Source organism: Leucoraja erinacea, unplaced genomic scaffold, assembly GCF_028641065.1.
Source record: "Leucoraja erinacea ecotype New England unplaced genomic scaffold, Leri_hhj_1 Leri_114S, whole genome shotgun sequence".
Classification (NCBI taxonomy): domain Eukaryota; kingdom Metazoa; phylum Chordata; class Chondrichthyes; order Rajiformes; family Rajidae; genus Leucoraja; species Leucoraja erinaceus.
In genome coordinates this window covers 278066-298741 of record NW_026575396.1, presented here as the reverse complement: position 1 = coordinate 298741, position 20676 = coordinate 278066, and the positions used below count along the sequence as shown (strand labels likewise).

At 46.0% G+C, this 20676-nt stretch overlaps 1 protein-coding gene across 2 annotated transcripts; it reads left to right on the top strand.

The window, feature by feature from the left end:
- The first annotated feature begins 2084 nt into the window (after positions 1–2084).
- LOC129715376 (E3 ubiquitin-protein ligase TRIM39-like) lies at positions 2085–18979 on the top strand. 2 transcript variants are annotated; one of them, XM_055665257.1, is made up of 6 exons: positions 2085–2549; positions 2638–2733; positions 3357–3590; positions 7223–7245; positions 7341–7456; positions 14847–18979. In XM_055665257.1, the coding sequence occupies exons 1-6, from the start codon at positions 2100–2102 to the stop codon at positions 15368–15370; spliced, it is 1443 nt and encodes a 480-aa protein (XP_055521232.1). In that variant the 5' UTR covers positions 2085–2099; the 3' UTR covers positions 15371–18979. The 2 variants fall into 2 exon arrangements, with proteins under 2 accessions (XP_055521232.1, XP_055521233.1); XM_055665258.1 differs by lacking the exon at positions 2638–2733.
- The last annotated feature ends 1697 nt before the right edge of the window (positions 18980–20676 follow it).

Sequence of the window (20676 nt, the reverse complement as noted above, 5' to 3'; positions counted from 1 at the left end):
ATACATGTCATGTTCAGTTCACTGCAGTGCCGCTTTCAACTGATGCCGAACTGTCTAAATGTTTAAGAAAGAACTGCAGATGCTTGAAAAATCGAAGGTAGACAAAAATGCTGGAGAAACTCAGTGGGTGAGCAGCATTTATGGAGCGAAGGAATAGGTGAAGTTTCGGGTCGAGACCCTTCTTCAGGCTGTCTCAAACGATGAGTTTATCCAGCATTTGTGTCTACCTCCGAGCTATCTAAATGTTTGCACGGCGCAACGTCCCCACCGGCTGGTAAAAACCCGACACTGCAGAATCGGCCGATATATTAACCCATTGCCCGTGGGGATGGTGAATCCGGGGCAGCGAGAATGAACAGATTCCGATGCTGGAGGCCGGCATTGACGTGGGAGCAGTGGCGGTGACTGAGACACAATCCGGCATGACGAGAGAAACGAACAGGAGAGACCGCAAGACCAACCTGGTTGTCTAACTTGAGTAATACATTGTGCTATTATTTGCTCAAGAAGGAACTGCACATACTGGAGAATCGAAGGTAGACAAAATTGCTGGAAACTCACTCAGCGAAATAGGCAACGTTTTGCGGTAGCATCTATGGATTCGAAGGAAAATAGGCAACGTTCTTCTGGGCTTGCCACAAGGGCCCCTAACTCCCTCATCAGACTACTATCTTGCATTGTTTTTCATCAATTTCCCCTTCCTTAACGACCCCTTGTCCTGGACTTCCCTAAATACAATCTGTCCTGGTCTTAAACTTAAAAAATTAAACCTTCTTATTAAGGAGTATAAACCAAGTTAATGTATCCCAGGAATGGGTGATCACTCCCTTTCCTTCCTCAGATTTGGAGTGTAGCAATACTCCATGTCGCTGCAAGACCAGCATTCATTGCACATCACTAATTGCCCTATGAGTAGATCGCTCGGACATTTCCAAGGGCATTTGATCTTCAACCACTTTGAACGAGTTGGATCTTCAACAAAATAAGTGTGGAGCGGTCATCGTATATCAGACAGTTTAATTTTTTCAAGCACTTGATGTGATTTAAGAAAATACTTACAATTGTGTCCCTGGTTTGTGCCACTAGATTCCATGTTCGATAATTAAATCGGTGCCTGACCACCGCAACCCAACCTCCAGTTGATGCCTCGAGTTCACCATTTCTTATTGGATTGCGGCCCGTGAGCTAATAACCATGTTTAAAGCCGGCTTTATTCCCGTCATGATCTTACACACCTCTATAAGATCACCCCTCATCCTACTGCGTTCCAAGCAATAAGGTCCTAGTCTGCCCAACCTCTCCCTGTTGTGAGGCCCTCAGGCCTAGGCAACACCCTCGTCAATATTATCCACATTCTTCACACAGCAGAGTGAACAAAACTAAACATGTTACTCCAAACCCTTTTCCCTTTGAGAATAGGGAAGATTCAAACAAGAGAACATTACTTCAGAATTAAGGGACAGAAGTTTAGGGGTAAATGAGGGGGAACTTCTTTACTTAGAGAGTGGTAGCGGTGTGGAATGAGCTTCCAGTGGAAGTGGTGGAGGCAGGTTCATTGGTATCATTTAAAAATAAATTGGATAGGCATATGGATGAGAAGGGAATGGAGGGTTATGGTATGAGTGCAGGCAGGTGGGACTAAGGGGAAAACAATTTGTTCGGCACGGACTTGTAGGGCCGAGATGGCCTGTTTCCGTGCTGTAATTTGTTATATGGTTATATGGTTAAACTGATCATCCTTAATATGAAATGAAGCACGGTTTCTCCAAATATAGGTGCACCTGAAGACTGGAGCGTGAGAGACGAGTGTACTGATGTGGATTAAAATATGTTTACTTCCATCCTGATCCCGGGCTGTGAACGGAGATGCGGACGGCGGCTTCCACTGCCCCCTCAGTTACACCTCCTCATCGCTGGTCCCTGTCCCTTTCTGCCTTCGACAACCCTAGGGCAATCTCTCCGCTTTCTTCTATATTCAAGCCGGTTTAATGTCTAACTGACCCCTCCCTCGCGTGGGATTAGTTGGGAGCGGCCAGGGCACTGAACACTGAACACTTGCAGCCAAATCACATTCATTCCCCGAGACGGCAGCGCGCGCAATGGAAAACACTTTGAACCAGGAAGTACAGGAGTTAAAAATGGCTGCGAAAGACATTTTCGAGAGTTTAACCGAGGAGGTAGTTTGTCCCATCTGCCTGGATTTCTTCACCGATCCGGTGACATTGGAGTGTGGGCACAACTTCTGCCGCTCCTGCATCACACGGAGTTGGGACAGGGAGGTGAGAAACTCCTGCCCGGAATGTAGAGAGCAGTTTGTGGACCGCACCCTCAGGGTGAATCGGGCCTTGGCGAGACTGTCTGAGAAAGCACGAACATTGAGCCTGTGTCGGACAGAGAAGGAAAGTAAACATCACTGCGAGAAGCATCTGGAAGAACTGAAGCTTTTTTGTGAAACAGACAAGAAAGTGATTTGTCTGATCTGTCGAGATGCGCGGGAACACAAGTCTCACAGCTTCATACCGATAGAAGAAGCTGTTGAAATCTACAAGGTAAAAGCAAACCGATATTGATCACATCATTGTCATGTTTTGTTTATTTTCTGACATTTTTCTTCTCTGATCTGAAACCCAACTCCAGGAACAGGTGAAATCTTCCTTTGAATCTCTGACAAAAAAGAAATCAGAGATCGAGCAAATGGAGCAGCAACAGAAAGAGAAGATTTCTGTTGTTTTGGTGAGGTTTTCCAATTTTGATTTCCTGATCTTGTGTAGTTTTCATCAATGTGACTGTAGATAGAGTGGATGTGGGAAGAATGTTTCCACTGGCGGAACTGTATGACCAGAGGTTATAGCCTCAGAATTAAAGGGTGCTCTTTTAAGGAGGTGAAGAGAAACTTAGAAAAGCGGTCATGGTGGCACAGCGATAGAGTTGCTGCCTTACAGCGAATGCAGCGCCGGAGACCCAGGTTGGATCTTGACTACGGGTGCTGTCCGTACGGAGTTTGTACGTTCTCCCCGTGACGTTTTTTCCGAGATCTTCGGTTTCCTCCCACACTCCAAAGGTTTGTAGGTTAATTGCCTTGGTAAATGTAAACAATGTTAATGTGTGGGGATTGCTGGTCGGCGCGTACTCAATGGGCCGAAGGGCCTGTTTCCGCGTTATTTCTAAACTGAAAAGAATCCTAAACTTATTTTGTCAGAGGGTAATTAATCTATGGAACCCATTGGACATGTTGAGCCAAATGGCTTATTTCTGTGCTCCATGCCAAAGTTTGATTGGCCAACTACCCCCTTGCATATCGTTAGGAAACACAATACAGCAACATTATATATTGATCTTCACCTTTCATTCCACAGGAAGAGTCACACAACCTTCAGTCACAGATCACATCCCAGTTTTCTGAACTGCACCAGATTTTCACTGAGAAAGAGCGGCGTGTACTCGCAGATATCCGGGAAGAAGAGATGAAAATTCGGAACGCAATGGAGAAAAGGCTTGAAGAGATTCAAGCGAATTTAAATTCCATCCAAAAGGAACTCTCAACGTTGCAGGAACAGATAGGTCAAAAAGACAACAGGATATTTCTGAAGGTGAGGGGTTACACTACAGTTAGCGAAGTGAAACTGTACAGCCACAACATGGTGGGTGACATTTCTGAAATTAATGCATTATTTACCAGTAATTCAGAGCTGGGTCAATGTTCGGTCTACCGGAGGACTGGGAGAAATTCAAAGACCAGCAGAGGAGGACAAAGGGCTTAATTAGGAAAGGGAAAATAGATTATGAAAGAAAACTGGCAGGGAACATAAAAACTGACTGCAAAAGTTTTTATAGATATGTGAAAAGAAAGAGATTAGTTAAAACAAATGTAGGTCCCTTGCAGTCAGAAACAGGTGAGTTGATCATGGGGAACAAGGATATGGCGGACCAATTGAATAACTACTTTGGTTCCGTCTTCACTAAGGAAGACATAAATAATTTGCCGGAAATAGCAGGGGACCGCGGGTCAAAGGAGTTGGAGGAATTGAGTGAAATCCAGGTTAGCCGGGAAGTGGTGTTGGGTAAATTGAATGGATTAAAGGCCGATAAATCCCCAGGGCCAGATAGGCTGCATCCCAGAGTACTTAAGGAAGTAGCTCCAGAAATAGTGGATGCATTAGTAATAATCTTTCAAAACTCTTTAGATTCTGGAGTAGTTCCTGAAGATTGGCAGGTAGCAAACGTAACCCCACTTTTTAAGAAGGGAGGGAGAGAGAAAATGGGGAATTACAGACCAGTTAGTCTAACATTGGTAGTGGGGAAACTGCTAGAGTCAGTTATTAAAGATGGGATAGCAGCACATTTGGAAAGTGGTGAAATCATTGGACAAAGTCAGCATGAATTTACGAAAGGTAAATCATGTCTGACGAATCTTATAGAATTTTTCGAGGATGTAACTAGTAGCGTGGATAGGGGAGAACCAGTGGATGTGGTGTATCTGGACTTCCAGAAGGCTTTTGACAAGGTCCCACATAAGAGATTAGTATACAAACTTAAAGCACAAGGCATTGGGGGTTCAGTATTGATGTGGATAGAGAACTGGCTGGCAAACAGGAAGCAAAGAGTAGGAATAAACGGGTCCTTTTCACAATGGCAGGCAGTTGACTAGTGGGGTACCGCAAGGCTCAGTGCTGGGACCCCAGCTATTTACAATATATATTAATGATCTGGATGAGGGAATTGAAGGCAATATCTCCAAGTTTGCGGGTGACACTAAGCTGGGGGGCAGTGTTAGCTGTGAGGAGGATGCTAGGAGACTGCAAGGTGACTTGGATAGGCTGGGTGAGTGGGCAAATATTTGGCAGATGCAGTATCATGTGGATAAATGTGAGGTTATCCATTTTGGTGGCAAAAACGGGAAAGCAGACTATTATCTAAATGGTGGCCGATTGGGAAAGGGGGAGACGCAGCGAGACCTGGGTGTCATGGTGCACCAGTCATTGAAGGTAGGCATGCAGGTGCAGCAGGCAGTGAAGAAAGCGAATGGTATGTTAGCTTTCATTGCAAAAGGATTTGAGTATAGGAGCAGGGAGGTTCTACTGCAGTTGTACAGGGTCTTGGTGAGACCACACCGGGAGTATTGCGTACAGTTTTGGTATCCAAATCTGAGGAAGGACATTATTGCCATAGAGGGAGTGCAGAGACGGTTCACCAGACTGATTCCTGGGATGTCTGGACTGTCTTATGCAGAAAGACTGGATAGACTTGGTTTATACTCTCTAGAATATAGGCGATTGAGAGGGGATCTTATAGAAACTTACAAAATTCTTAAGGGGTTGGACAGGCTAGATGCAGGAAGATTGTTCCCGATGTTAGGGAAGTCCAGGAGTAGGGGTCACAGCTTAAGGATAAGGGGGAAATCCTTTAAAACCGAGATGAGAAGAACTTTTTTCACACAGAGAGTGGTGAATCTCTGGAACTCTCTGCCACAGAGGGTAGTTGAGGCCAGTTCATTGGCTATATTATTGAGGAAGTTCGATGTGGCCCTTGTGGCTAAGGGGATCAGGGGGTATAGAGAGAAGGCAGGTACGGGATACTGAGTTGGATGATCAGCCATGATCTTATTGAATGGCGGTGCAGGCTCGAAGGGCCGAATGGCCTACTCCTGCACCTAATTTCGATGTTTCTATGTGCTGCCGTTATTCCCAAACTAAATGGCCTCCTGCATAAATTATGGTATCTCGGAACAGGCTGCAAAGTCCTTGAAAAAGAGTCGCTGTGATCCTGAGTTCGTGAATGTCTAATATTTCCCCGAAAATAAGGAAAATCTGCAGGAATCATAAGACCACGGAGAAAGTCTTCTGTATGGTCAGCATTAGAGGAAAAGGAGTTTGTGGTGTTAGAACATCCCCATAAAAGCAGTCTAATGATTTTAGCCCAGGATACACATTGGAATTTGTCCTTAACAGCACTTAATTGGACCTGTTCAATCCCTAGTTACCCTTTTGCTCTTAAAGGGGAATATTCTCCGCCCGGTTATTCTTTTGCTGGTAATATACTTGTAGAATCTTCTTGGGCAGGGGGTGGGGGGGTTCTCACAATTATCTGAGCCACATCGTGAGCATTTTGCCTAGCTTTCATGACCTTAACCATCAAATGATGTTACAGCATTGGAGGCAACACAAAACTGAATCAGCGGGATAATTGCAGGATGAGGGGCTTGTCTCATCAGCAGGGTTTATCGAGGTTGGATCGATATACCTTGCAGTTTAAAATAATCAAGACTCATTTTACCATTGTCCCCAAGGTCCACGACTGGATGGAGAGCAGTGAATCTCTGGAATTCTCCAACCCAGAGATTTTTGGGGATTGAAACTGTTAGCAGTATTTGAACCAGAAAGAGCGACATTTTTGTTTTTAATTCCAGGAATTGAACATGAGGGGAATGGGGAAAATAGGAGGAGTTCTGTCCTGGGCAAGATTAGCCATGACCACATTGTGGGGATTAACATTAATCTAGAACGTGGCATACACACATCATCATCTATCATCTGTCATCCATGAATTGAACTTGCAGGGAATGGGGCATGCACGGGGAAATCTCTTGTGCTGATCCTGCTTCTCCTTCAATGTATCTGCAATATAGACCGGCCACTTTGTGCGATTGAGTTCCACATTCCCTTTGCTGCATGACTAATGGGATTTATTAAAGGCCATTCCATATTTCATCTTTGAATTTTAGTCTCCCTAAAAGTAGCTGCCTCTTCTTGCGTATAGCGTGCACAGCCTAAAGTTGCCGGACAACTTGTTCTATTTGGTCATATTTGATTGTGCACGCCGGGTTAATTGCATTCATCGAAACAGGGCGGACCACATGAAGGTTGCAATCTCCCACCCCCCTAAAAGTAGCAATATTATTTGTCCCCCCACCCATTTAAACCCACAGATAATCTTAAATCACCCCATCCCTTCATTCCCTGACATCTTCTTCAGATAACACCCACCATCTCCTCATTCTTGCCCGTAACTTGCACCCGCTTAATGATGGCATCATTTTCATGTACGTTCCTTGTGTTTCCCCCCGTGGTTCTTTGTCCCGACGGAAATATCCTTTATATGTCTGAGTGGCTGCCGCAATAAGAGTTGGTAAATAGAAATATTGTGGAAATTTGCATGCCATTTCTGCTGTCGGGATGTGGATGTTCTGTCTCAGTTATTCACACATGGGTCTTATTTCTTTCAGGAGGCAACTGGTCGGAGAAGGAGGTAGGACACGCTCTTGATTGAAACACTGTATGTTTTGTAGAACAGCTCCGAAATTATGGAAGTTCAGATTCTAACCAGCTGTTAAATATTTGCAGGGTTAGTGATGAAATTAATTCATTGTCAATGACAGATGGTGCCTTGCCAATTGAAAACTTTCATCACCACTTTGTGTTGAACACACTGTGGAGAGAAACCTGTGCCATTCAGCGAGGTAAAACTTGTTCAGTTTCCATTCTTCTCATTGATTACATCTTTAAGTACCACAAATGCAAATATTACGCAGTAATTGTACGCACCTCCACCTCTGGCATCTCGTTCTATCTCTCTACCATCCACTCTCTGAAAACATTGACATTCAATGCATTTTCCAACTTTACCATCTCACCTTAAACTGATGCCCTCAATCTTTAGACTTTAGAAAATTCTGTCTTCCATTCTTCAGCCCATTAGACCTGCTAATTAGGATCACATTTCATCTCAGGTCACCTTCTTCACTCTCCATGATGCCACCAATCTTAATGTCCTCCACAAACCTACTAACATGCCACCCATATATTCATACAAAGCGTTTGTATAAATAACGACCAGCAATGGAGATACAGTCGTCCTCTATGGCACACCCTTTACGAGAGCCTCCAGTCTGAAAAGCATTCCTCCACCAACCCTCTGTCACACTGAAGAGGAACTGGAGCCAGCTTCGTTCAGCCATTATCACATTGAACACAGGATAGGCCTGAGAGGCGAAGCCTACTCCGCACCTATTTTCTTCCTGTCTTATGTTTTTTCTACTTATACAAAGATAAACTTTGCACAGAGCGAAAGTAGCAATGATTGACAATACTTGGTCCCATTATATTTGTTGTGCGGGTGACATTGAGTAGACTCTGCCTGTGCTCGAGAGTTCAGTTGTATTTGAGGAGATCGCTGGGAAATACAAAGTTCCTACACTGCTCAGTGGGCTGGATGCAGGGAGGATGTTTCCCCTGTCTGAGAGGTCTGGAACCAGAGGAAACTCTCTCAGAATGTGGGCTGCACCATGCAGGACAGAGACAAGGAGACATTACAATTCCGGTGGGCGGCGCGACTCATGTCGCAGCGGCCTCTGCAGTCCGTCTGTCTTTTTATTATTTTTTGTCTTGTTTGAATGTAGTTTTTATTTATTTTATTTTTTTTTGCGTATGTGTGTGGGGGGTGGGGGAAACCTTTAAAATCTTTTCCCTGTAAGGAGAACCCGACCTTTTCGATGTCGGGTTTCCGTTGGTGTTGGGTCCGAGCACCGTGGAGCGGCCTCCAACCGGAACGACCTGGGGCTTCAGTCGCGGAGCTGCAGACCTACTTACCATCGTGGAGCTGGCCGAGTTCGGAGCAGGAGGAGTTGTGGTGGCGCTCGGCTGCGAACCGACCCCGGAGATTCGGAGGCTTACTGCAGTTCTGGTAGACAGTAACACCGGGAGCCCGCGGGTCCCTACTGGGAGACCGCTTTTCGGGGCTTCCGCAAAGGCAAGTTGCGGGGTTGAAGAGTGCCTGGAACGGGGCTTTGAATGGCCGCGGGACACTTACCATCGCCCGCCGGGGTCTTTAACTCTGACATCGGGAGGGGAATGGGGAGAGCAGGGGAGAGATAGTCTTTGCCTTCCATCACAGCGAGGAGGAGATGCGCTGTGATGCATATTTGTGTAAATTGTGTTGTGTCTTGGATCTTTTTCTTGTGTGTATGACTGTAGAAACAACATTTCTGCAAATTGTATTGTATTGTATTGTATTGTACTGCACGCAGAGACTGGGCAACCTTTGGAATTCCCTGCACTGGTGGTTGTGGAGACTCGGTCATTCAGTGGTCTTGGAGCCAGAGAGCCATGGTTGTATATTACAGTCAAGCCCTTCGGCCCATCACGTCCATGTCCACCTTTTTTCCCAGCCACGCAATTTCATTTTGCCCACAGTAGAACCTTATTATTCTGCACCTCGTTTCCTAAATCATGCCTCTTACCTGTAGTGATTACATCTGATTCCACAACAACCTCTGGCAAAATATTCAATGTATTTAACCACTCTTTGTGTGAAGAAAACTGTGTCCTCCTGTATTGATATCCCTGCATGAAAATAAAGTTTAGCTGATCTAGCCTATATCCTGCTGCAGACTTTGAGAGACTTCCTTGCAATCTACAACCTTACCCGTTCTCTGCAAACATTGTAGTCACACCTCCTACATTCACTGCCAAGCCATGAAAACATAAAATAAACAGGAAAGGTTGCAGCAGCGATCTCTGCTGCACTCCACCAGTCACAGACCTCCAGGCAGAAAAATCATCCTTCTACACTACCTGCAACCACCAAGCTAACTGTGGGTCCATTTTACCAACTCGTCTTGGATCCCACCTGCCTTTGCTTTCTGGACCAGCCTTACTTGCGAAACATTGTCAAATCCCTCAGTGAAGTTCATATATTGCTTCAAAATGAGATCAGAGTGTTCTTGGTTGTAAAGACGCATCAAATCCACCCTCCACTAAAGAGAGCAAGTAAACAGTAGATTCCCTCGCCCAGTTCACTCCCGTTGAGTGTGATCACGGCGGCAACTCCACCCGACATCTCTACATCCTCTTCAACCACCTCTAATTTTACTTCGGAGTCACCTGAGTGACTTCGTGAAGAAGCCCGCCCCAGGACGCATTGCGGCATTACGTTTCGGCATGCAAAGCGGCAGCCGGGAGTCAGGGCTCCCGAAGAAACGAGAGAAAAAATCTAAGGTTAGGTAAGTACTTACCTTTACTGTTACAGCCCCTTTGCGTCTGCTTGTTTCCCGCAGGGCGTGCAAGCGGCCCCCTTGGACTCCGGGAGGAGTTTTTTCCGTTCGCGGGAGGGGAGGAAAGACGCTACAAGGACCGCACTCACCGGCGGACCATGGATGGGAGCTGTGCCGGTGCCGGTAACACTCCACAGGGGCGACATCCAGAGAGCGCAGGAAGACGGCGCTAGCACTGCGTTGGGGTTCCCCTCAGTCCTCGCTCGCCCTCGAGTACTGTCCAGGTGAGGCAGGCAGGCGGGCGGGAGGAGGCTTCCGACATTTGCGGAGCCGTTAGGGGGACCCACTGTGCAGTGCTGGCGTGGAGTGCGCTGCAGCCCGAGTGCAGGTGAGCAGCAGCCCGAGTGCAGAGAGAGAGAGAGCGAGGACCGCTAATCAGCGCCCCGCTCCCGACTCTGCATCAAGCCGTCAGCATCAGCTGCGGGCTTGGGGGGGGGGAAATGCTGCACCTGCCCGCTCGACGAAAGGACGTCGTTGGGCAGCAAACAGGGGTGGACCGCTTAGCAGGCGGTCCGCAAACCCGACACCGGGACCGAGCCAGCCCGCTAGCACCTGAGCAGCGGGCTGGATGTGTGTAAAACCCGGCGGTGGAGCTGACATCGGACTGGGACGTCTCTCCACCCAGGAGGGGGAGAGACAGCCGCCTGAGCTGCAGGAGCGGCTCTTGGGCATTGGAAAGGTGAGTTTGCAGTTGTGTTTTATTACAGATTTCAGGAACTCAACGCAAAAAACTCGCAAAGAGAAACTGCCCCGCTCCAACTCTACCAGCGGGGCAGCAACCGGCGGCAGCGTCGCTCGCAGAGCGTTTTCGCTATCCCTGAGACCGAGCCAAGCCAGTCTCGCCAGAGCCTACACGGCGGACTGGGAAAGCGGCCAGGAAGCCAAACGGCCGGTCGTCTCCGATTCGTCGGAGGGGGACATGTCTCTACCAAAGCAGAGAGAGACAGCCGCCTGAGCTGCATTTAGCAGCTCCTGGAGGAGAAGGTCCACCGGGAACAGCAGCGCTCCCGGCGAGACAGGACAGGCACCTCCTCCATAGTGTCGTTCAGGCACTGCCCTTTGCTACCCTCATACCACGGTTTGGAGCAGGAGGCTAGCATTGGTGACCAGGGCAGGGCTGGTCTGCAAATGGGGCAGGCGGACAAAATCGGGAGTATGCATGAGGTGCAGGATCAGGAACAGCTGTTGGGTGTCGTGGACCGCTTCGTAGCAACCCCACGGGCTGGAGCACCGCCGGAGCCAAAACAATGGCAGCCAGCAAGAATATACAGCACCAGAGAACTATGAGGCCCTTAAGGGGAATAAGCCTAAAACAGCAAAATCTGGAAGTTGTGGGGACCCTTATGCGGGCATAAAAACTCAAGCTACAGCGGATCCGAAGGCTCCTGATGTCAGCTATCACAGCCTATGCTTGTTCTGTGGAGATAACGAGATCAACACGATTCGAACTAAATAATCTCTGAAGGGAAATACAACACCTGCCCTCAATCTCAAAGATGCAGGCTTGAGCAAAGCCCAGCAGCGGAGGCAGACTCACTGCTATTTGGGAGAGATCTGAACAAAAAGCTGAAGGAGATCGAAGAGGTATCAAAAACTTTCGGCATCATGAGGGCAGGCCAAGGGACGAGCAAACCACGACTTTCGATACCCTAACAGCAGCACCTCACGGCATCCACCAGTCTATGTCTAGAATATGGGACTGGTGAAAGCTTGGGGCCGCACTATCCCCAAAGATCTTTTAGATCAGGGCCCGCCGCGGACCCCCTGGAAAATGCGCCCCCCCCAACGTCACCAGCACATCCTCAGAACAAAAGCACTCAGAAAACAGAAAACACAAAACCGCCAATAACCATGGAGGTAGGTGGGTCTGGTTCCTGCCAGCATATAGAGCGCTTTCTTGGACTATCTTGGCTTTCATATTAATTCAGTCCACGTAACTATAAGGATGCCAAGAGACAACATAGTTGAATTGGCACAAACAAGCACAAAGTAATGGTCAAACTACCAACTACTCGACAGATAACAGAGTAATTGGGAAAAAATGGTACCATTTCTGTCTACATCATTCAGATGTTAGTATCAAAAACAACATATAGGTTGTCATTAAGCATCTCATGAAGTTACCCACTGAAGTAATATCAGAAAGACAGTGGTGGGGTTACCACTTATACTGGGCATTAATTATCTAAAAAATGTTCGGGTGAATTTTATGAGTTTTAAAGCACTTGCATGTATGGGTATAAATAGACTACACTATGGAGGTGGCCTATATTAACCATATGGCAGCATAAAGTCGGTATCATATGAGAAGTTGGTCAAACCAATTTGGCAATGGTATATCCATAGATGTATTTGACTATCAACAACTTACCTGGGCGGTAAGGAAAATACAGTGACAGACACCAGGTCACATAATATTAAGGACTACATCAATTAGATGTTTTCATATAAAGTTAACAAAACTATTAAGCTATATGATGCAAAAGATATTAATGCATTTCATTGTCGCTGTACTGTACACTGACAATGACAATTAAAAATGGAATGTGAAACTGATATCGATTATTTGCATTAACGCTATATCACCAGGTGTTCGGGGATGTCCTATGTATGTCGCGGGGGGAAACCAGACCCTGGGGCAGTGGAATCCTCATTAAAAAATTTCTCTGGCACAGATAGTTCCAGCAGAAAGATCGTCAGCTATATATATTAACTTTTCTGACCTATAGGTTATGTTGTCATTCAAGAATGTATTTATAATATTGATAGACAAATGCGTTCACGCTGCATTGGTGAAATTAATTCTATGTATTTTTCCCTTCTGCCTCACCAATCGAGAACAACGCACAGTACAAAAGGATTCTGCTTCAGGTATTTGATAGTACCTGACGAACTTACGCAGCCCTTGTTTCACTTCACGCCATGACATGGCTGTTGAAACTTGGATGGTGTTTTTCCAGTACCCAGAATTATTAATATCAGAGCCGGGCACAAATCAACTGTGCCATGAGAAATAAGCTCCTGAGCTGCAGATTCTGCGCAAGCCTCTGGGACTGGGATTGTTATACTGAATAATCGACACCATGTCAGCATCCTTTTGAACATCCACTGGACTACAACACTTGTCCAGCATCAAGAGAAGTACTGCAAGGATAAAGGGGAAAACCTACTCATCCGATACAGGTACTACGAACTGGAATTCCTGGAGAACCTTCATCATGATGAAGGATTCGGCTACAGTGCCATCAACACAGCTAGAATTGCCCTGCCTGTTCTTTTTCAAAACAGCTACAGGACAACAGGCCATGGGGTCACTGGCTGGTGGTAAATTTGAAGGGTATTAAAACTCTAAACCCCTAGACTAGGTACACCTATATATGGGATGTCACAGTGGTTAACCACACTTCAGGGGATCCCACCAGCCAGAGTCCTAAACCTGAACCTTCTATGCACTAAAAACATATGTTAAAGGCACATGGAGCAGCACAGAGTGTCCAGTCACTACTCCTATTTTCAACTAGACACCATGCTCACAGCTTCAGACCAGATCTCTATCATTTGTTCAGGGAATGGTCAAACCAGACCAGGAACACCTTATCCAGTCATAAAAAACGGGCTACCCGCCAGAAAACACGGTATGTGCCAAGACCCTATTACCTTACATAGACACAACCTAATTATGCGAGGGAGATGAAAAACCTTGTGGGTTGGTCACAAAACACCTTGTGGTCGGGTAACAAGCCTTTTTTGAAATGGCTCAAGCAGGTTAAAGCTGCTGGGATAAAACTAACATGTATAAAGTTGTCATCCCACAGGAGAAGCTTCCACGTCAACGGCAAAAGAATGGACGTGCCTGTAAACCACATCCTGGCTACAGCAGAATAGTGGGGGTAAAACGTTCAGAGAAATAAATTATTATAAACCGTTGACAAAACCTGTTTTTATTTGCAGGAAGATTCCAATCTGCAAATATTCAAATTAGCCAAGGGGAGCATTTAAAATTCTTCAGTGTTATTGTAAAATACCATTGGTTTTTTTCTATAAACAGAATCATTGGTTGATTATGATAACACGCTTCCTCCCTCAAAGGCTTCGGCAGCGAGTGATATAAAACTGTTACACGGTTTGAAATCACAGAGCTTTGAAATCTTCACGAAGTCACTCACGTGACTCCGAAGTAAAATAGTAAGATTAAACGAGAACTTACCAGTTTGAAGTTTGATCTGTATTTTATGAGGAGTTACGATGAGGGATTACGTGCCCTCCGCTCCCACCCTCATTACATGGATCAAACTGATAATTGATGTCTCTTTATTCTTTACTATGTTACTTCAAATACGTGTCTGTCTGTGATTCCACACCGCTGCTTTGAAGTTATGCCGCAATGCGTCCTGGGGCGGGCTTCTTCACGTAATCCCTCATCGTAACTCCTCATAAAATACAGATCAAACTTCAAACTGGTAAGTTCTCGTTTAATCTTACTATCACCAATCACACCATTCTCCTCATCTTCCAATCTGCTTCTCCTTCGCCATCTACTGGCAAGATATTTGAATACCCAACTTATTTCTCCATTTCCACCCGCAATCTCTCGTTCATCCTCACTTTCCGTATCCGTTTTCCCAGTCCACACGCCGCCGCCCCCTCCTGTTCCCGATAACCCGCGAAATTCCCCCTCCCCTGCACTGTTGAGAAACTCCGGGAAAGATGTGTGTTGTCCATCCGATGTTGTTGGGGTGAACCCCAGGGAACCCCACGGTGCCCGAGGGACTCTCTGATTCTCTGCTTCTCCCCCCAGTCTCCGTCACCCTGGATGTGGAAACAGCGCATGCGCGGCTCGAGGTGTCTGTGGATCGGAAGAGGGTGAGATGGACCCGGACCAAGAGGGGTCTCCCTGACACCAGGAACAGGTTTACAGATTGGCCGTGTGTGCTGGGATCGGAGGGATTCACATCGGGGAGACATTACTGGGAGGTGGAGGTGGAGGGCAGTCGGTACTGGTGTCTGGGAGTCGCCGCAGAGTCTGTGGAGAGGAAGGGACCGGTCCCACTGACCCCGGAGACTGGAGTCTGGAGGATTAGGCGGTTTGATGACGAGTTTGATGCATTCACCTCCCCTCTATCCCGTCTCCCCGCCCGTCCCATCCCCGGGAGGGTGGGAGTTTATTTCAGTTACGAGTCCGGGACAATTTCATTTTACGACGCGGACACCAAGTCCCATCTCCACACATTCACTGGGAATAAATTCACGGAGAAACTTTATCCTTTCTTCGGGCCTTGGGATAAAAACCGGTGGCTGAGAATCTGCTCCGGTTCCGTGTAAAAGGGTGGGGTCCCGGGACCAGCGTCAGGAGCGGGGCTCAGGGGCTGTGGGGCAGAAACCCGGTGGACAGCAGGTCGGCGCTGAACGGCTCCCATTTAATCCCCAAATTCCACATCGTGAAACCCCAGTGGGCGCGGAAATAAAATCAGGGGGAATGTAAATGTGGGAAATAAACAGCAACTGAAATCAGAGCTGTCTGGCTGTAGATCCATTCATTTTAACGCATTAACCGCATCCGGCAATGGAACAGAAATTACTTTTGTGGAAATATAAATATTGAAACAATCGCCCTTCCCGCGGGTTCAGTAGCAGCTGCGGGCAGCGGGTCCTGAGCTCCGGGCTCCCCCGGGTCCTAAAGTCCGCCAACTTTAAGTGTCGGGTCCTAAAGCCCGCTGACTCTTGTCCCTTCCCACCCAAACCACCCCCACCCCTGCTACTTTCCCTTGCAACCGCAGGAAATGCTACACTTGTCGCTTTACCTCCCCCTCAACTCCATCCAAGGTCACAAGCAGTCTCTCCAGGTGAGACAGAGGTTCACCTGCACCTCCTCTAACCTCATCTATTGCATCCGCTGTTCCAGGTGCCAACTACTCTACATCGGTGAGACCAAGCGTAGGCTTGGCGATCGCATCGCCCTACACCTCCGGTCAGTTCACAATAACCAACCTGATCTTCCCGTGTCTCAGCACTTCAACTCCCCCTCCCATATCCAATCCGACCTTTCTGTCCTGGGCCTCCTCCATGGCCAGCGTGAGGCCCACCACAAATTGGAGGAGCAGCACCTCATATTTTGTTTGGGTAGTTGGGTAGTGGCATGAACATTGGCTTCTCCAATATCAGGTAGTCCTTGCCTTCTCCCTCTTTCCCAGCCCTCCCACAGCCTACTGTCTCAGCCTCTTCCTTTCTCTTTCCCGTCCCACCGTCTCGCCCACACGCATCAGTCTGAAGAAGGGTCTCGACCAGAAAAGTCACCTATTCCTTCTCTCCACAGATGCTGCTTCACCCGCTGAGTTTCTCCAGCATTTTTGTCTACCTGAGAATTTAAAGTGTGTTTGCAGCATTTGCTCTCCACACAACAGATCCATTTTTCTGGAACAGATCTTTGGAAGAATGGGTTCAAACTCAAGGAGGCAGGGAATTGGTGTAAACTTTGCTTTGACAGCCAATGAGTGGGTGCTTCGAGCTGCCCACGACATTAACATCATTTAATGATTTAAAGGGCTGTTGTAATACAACAGACGGTGCAAAGCAAGGCCGGATTTACGTATAAGCTTCATAAGCTTAAACTTATGCTTTGTTAGCAGTCTTGTTAGTTAGCAGTCTTGTTGTGCGTGGCCCCTTGGGCAAGAGTGACCATAATATGGTTGAGTTCTTCATTACGATGGAGAATGACATCGTTAATTCAGAAACAAGGGTCCTGAACTTAAAGAAAGGTAACTTTGAGGTTATGAGATGTGAATTGGCCAAGATAGACTGGCAATTGATTCTTAATGGGTTGACGTTGGATATGCAATGGAAGGCATTTAAAGACTGCATGGATGAACTACAACAGTTGTTCATCCCAGTTTGGCAAAAAAATAAATCAGGGAAGGTAGTGCATCTGTGGATAACAAGGGAAATCAGGGATAGTATCAAAACAAAAGATGAAGCGTACAAATTAGCCAGAAAAAGCAGCGTACCAGAGGACTGGGAGAAATTCAGAGAGCAGCAGTGGAGGACAAAGGGCTTAATTAGGAAAGGGAAAATAGATTATGAAAGAAAACTGGCAGGGAACATAAAAACTGACTGCAAAAGCTTTTATAGATATGTGAAGAGAAAAAGATTAGTTAAAACAAATGTAGGTTCCTTGCAGTCAGAAACGGGTGAATTGATCATAGGGAACAAGGACATGGCAGACCAATTGAATAACTACTTTGGTTCTGTCTTCACTAAGGAAGACATAAAAAATCTGCCAGAAATAGCAGGGGTCAAATGAGATGGAGGAACTGAGTGAAATCCAGGTTAGCCGGGAAGTGGTGTTAGGTAAATTGAATGGATTAAAGGCTGATAAATCCCCAGGGCCAGATAGGCTGCATCCCAGAGTATTTAAGGAAGTAGTCCCAGAAATAGTGGATGCATTAGTGATAATTTTTCAAAACTCTTTAGATTCTGGAGTATTTCCTGAGGATTGGAGGGTAGCTAATGTAGCACCACTTCTTAAAAAGGAAGGGAGAGAGAAAACGGGGAATTACAGACCAGTTAGTCTAACGTCGGTAGTGGGGAAACTGCTGGAATCAGTCATTAAAGATGGGATAGCAGCACATTTGGAAAGTGGTGAAATCATTGGACAAAGTCAGCATGGGTTTATGAAAGGTAAATCATGTCTGACGAATCTTATAGAATTTTTCGAGGATGTAACTAGTAGAGTGGATAAGGGAGAACCAGTGGATGTGTTGTATCTGGACTTTCAGAATGCTTTCGACAAGGTCCCACATAAGAGATTAGTATACAAACTTAAAGCACTCGGTATTGGGGGTTCAGTATTGATGTGGATAGAGAACTGGTTGGCAGACAGGAAGCAAAGTGTAGGAGTAAACGGGTCCTTTTCACTGGCAGGCAGTGACTAGTGGGGTGCTGCAATGCTCAGTGCTGGGACCCCAGCTATTTACGATATATATTAATGATTTGGACGAGGGAATTGAATGCAACATCTCCAAGTTTGCGGATGATACGAAGCTGGGGGGCAGTGTTAGCTGTGAGGAGGATGCTAGGAGGCTGCAAGGTGACTTGGATAGGCTGGGTGAGTGGGCAAATGCATGGCAGATGCAATATAATGTGGATAAATGTGAGGTTATCCACTTTGGTGGCAAAAACAGGAAAGTAGATTATTATCTGAATGGTGGCCGATTAGGAACAGGGGAGATGCAACGAGACCTGGGTGTCATGGTACACCAGTCATTAAAAGTAGGCATGCAGGTGCAGCAGGCAGTGAAGAAGGCGAATGGTATGTTAGCATTCATAGCAAAAGGATTTGAGTATAGGAGCAGGGAGGTTCTACTGCAGTTATACATGGTCTTGGTGAGACCACACCTGGAGTATTGCGTACAGTTTTGGTCTCCTAATCTGAGGAAAGACATTCTTGTCAAAGAGGGAGTACAGAGAAGGTTCACCAGACTGATTCCTGGGATGTCAGGACTTTCATATGAATAAAGACTGGATAGACTCGGCTTGTACTCGCTAGAATTTAGAAGATTGAGGGGGGATCTTATAGAAACTTACAAAATTCTTAAGGGGTTGGACTGGCTTGATGCAGGAAGATTGTTCCCGATGTTGGGGAAGTCCAGAACAAGGGGTCAAAGTTTAAGGATAAGGGGGAAATCTTTTAGGACCGAGATGAGGAAAACCTTTTTCACACAGAGAGTGATGAATCTCTGGAATTCTCTGCCGCAGAGGTAGTTGAGGCCAGTTCATTGGCTATATTTAAGAGGGAGGTAGATGTGACCCTTGTGGCTAAAGGGATCAGGGGGTATGGAGAGAAGGCAGCAACGGGATACTGAATTGGATGATCAGCCATGATCATATTGAATGGCCGATCAGGCTAGAAGGGCCGAATGGCCTACTACTGCACCTATTTTCTATGTTTCTATGTTAAGCCGGGGGGGGGGGGCCTGGGCTGGGCCGGATTTACTGAAGCCTAGGGTCTCAACATCTAGGGGGCCTCCGGTCAAGGAGTAAAAAATATCCCAGAGAAAAAAATTGTAGCGCTATCAGCGTTTCCACTTTGACAGAAATTACCCGAAATTCTGGTTCCGGCCCGCTGGAAGTTTTGGGGAACTGTCTGCGCAGTTGGGGGAAGCCGGTGACGCTGTAGCGACGCAAAATGACACTGTCTCTCTGCACGTGGGCCCGGGAGGGTTGAGATCTCCATTTGCACTCCACACAATCACCTCGATGCTTCGTGTCTACTCCAGGTAAGTAGTGGAATATTACCTTGAGGGAGTGCCCGTTTTTTTCCGGGCGGGGGGGGGGGGGGGGGGGCTGCGGTGTCTGCGGCGCGATCAGAGCCTCACTGCGTGGGAGAGAAAGAGGGGGGCTGTGAGAGGGGGAAAGGGGCGGTTGAGGCAGAGGGGGGAGAGGGAGGGGGAGAGAGAGGGGAAGGGGGAGAGAGAGATGGGAGGGAGACAGAGGTGGAGGTAGAGGGAGGGGGAAGGATGAGGGGGAGAGGGAAAGGGATTGCAAAATCTTTAGTGAGATTGTAAAATTAAGGTAGGTTTTAGAGCAATTATATTTTCTCCTGAATAATATCAAAAACAATTTATCAAATCAAATCAAACAAACTGCTTTCTTTTCCTTGACATCAACAATGAAAAATATGTATTCCATAGTTTGCGACTTTCATTTTGCATCATAATTTTAATGTGCACACACTAACACAGTCGAACAGTAACAGGCAATCAAATCAACACAAAACATTTTCTAAAAAAAGGAGTTATTTACTGCAAAAACGTACAGTATTTGCAGTGTTTGTGTGCTCGTTTATAACATTCTACATGACATTTCGCAGTACAACTTGATTATTAAAACAAGGACAGCTTCAATTCTTTTTTTTTCTTTTATTTATTTTAAAAGATTAGAATAAGAAAAATAAGTTAGATAGTAAAGGATAGAAAGATATGAAATATATAGTGTGTGAAGAAAGAAAACAAGTAAATGAAGAAATTTGAGAGAGAAAAAATAGAGAAAAGAAAATAAAATAAAAAAGAAAAGGAGATCATTATTTATAATCTTGACCAACCCTCGTCCAGTCCTGAAACAGTCATTTTTTACAATTGTGTTGCACCATATGATTCCAAAAAAACGACGAATGGAGACCAACTCGTTATGAATTGGTCTGATTTATCCATTAGGAGGAATCGCATTTCCTCAAGATGAGCGGTGTCCAACATACTTGCAATCCACATTTTAAGCGTTGGGATTGATGTACCCTTCCAAAATTTAAGTATGATTTTTTTGTTATTATTAAACCATAGTTAAGGAATAGATTTTGAGATGTGTTCAATTTATTCCCATCTTCCATTACGCCAAATATAATCATTTCAGTATTAGGTTCCATTCTTGTCTTGAATAATTTTGTAAATATTTCAAAAATATCATTCCAAAATATATAAAGTTTTATGCAGGAAACTAAGGAGTGTGTTATAGTTGCCTTTTGGGCTAGACATTTATCACAAGTGACGGATATATTTGGATAAAATTTGTTCAATCTTGTTTTTGAATAATATAATCTATGTACAATTTTAAATTGAATTAGATTTAGTCTTACATTA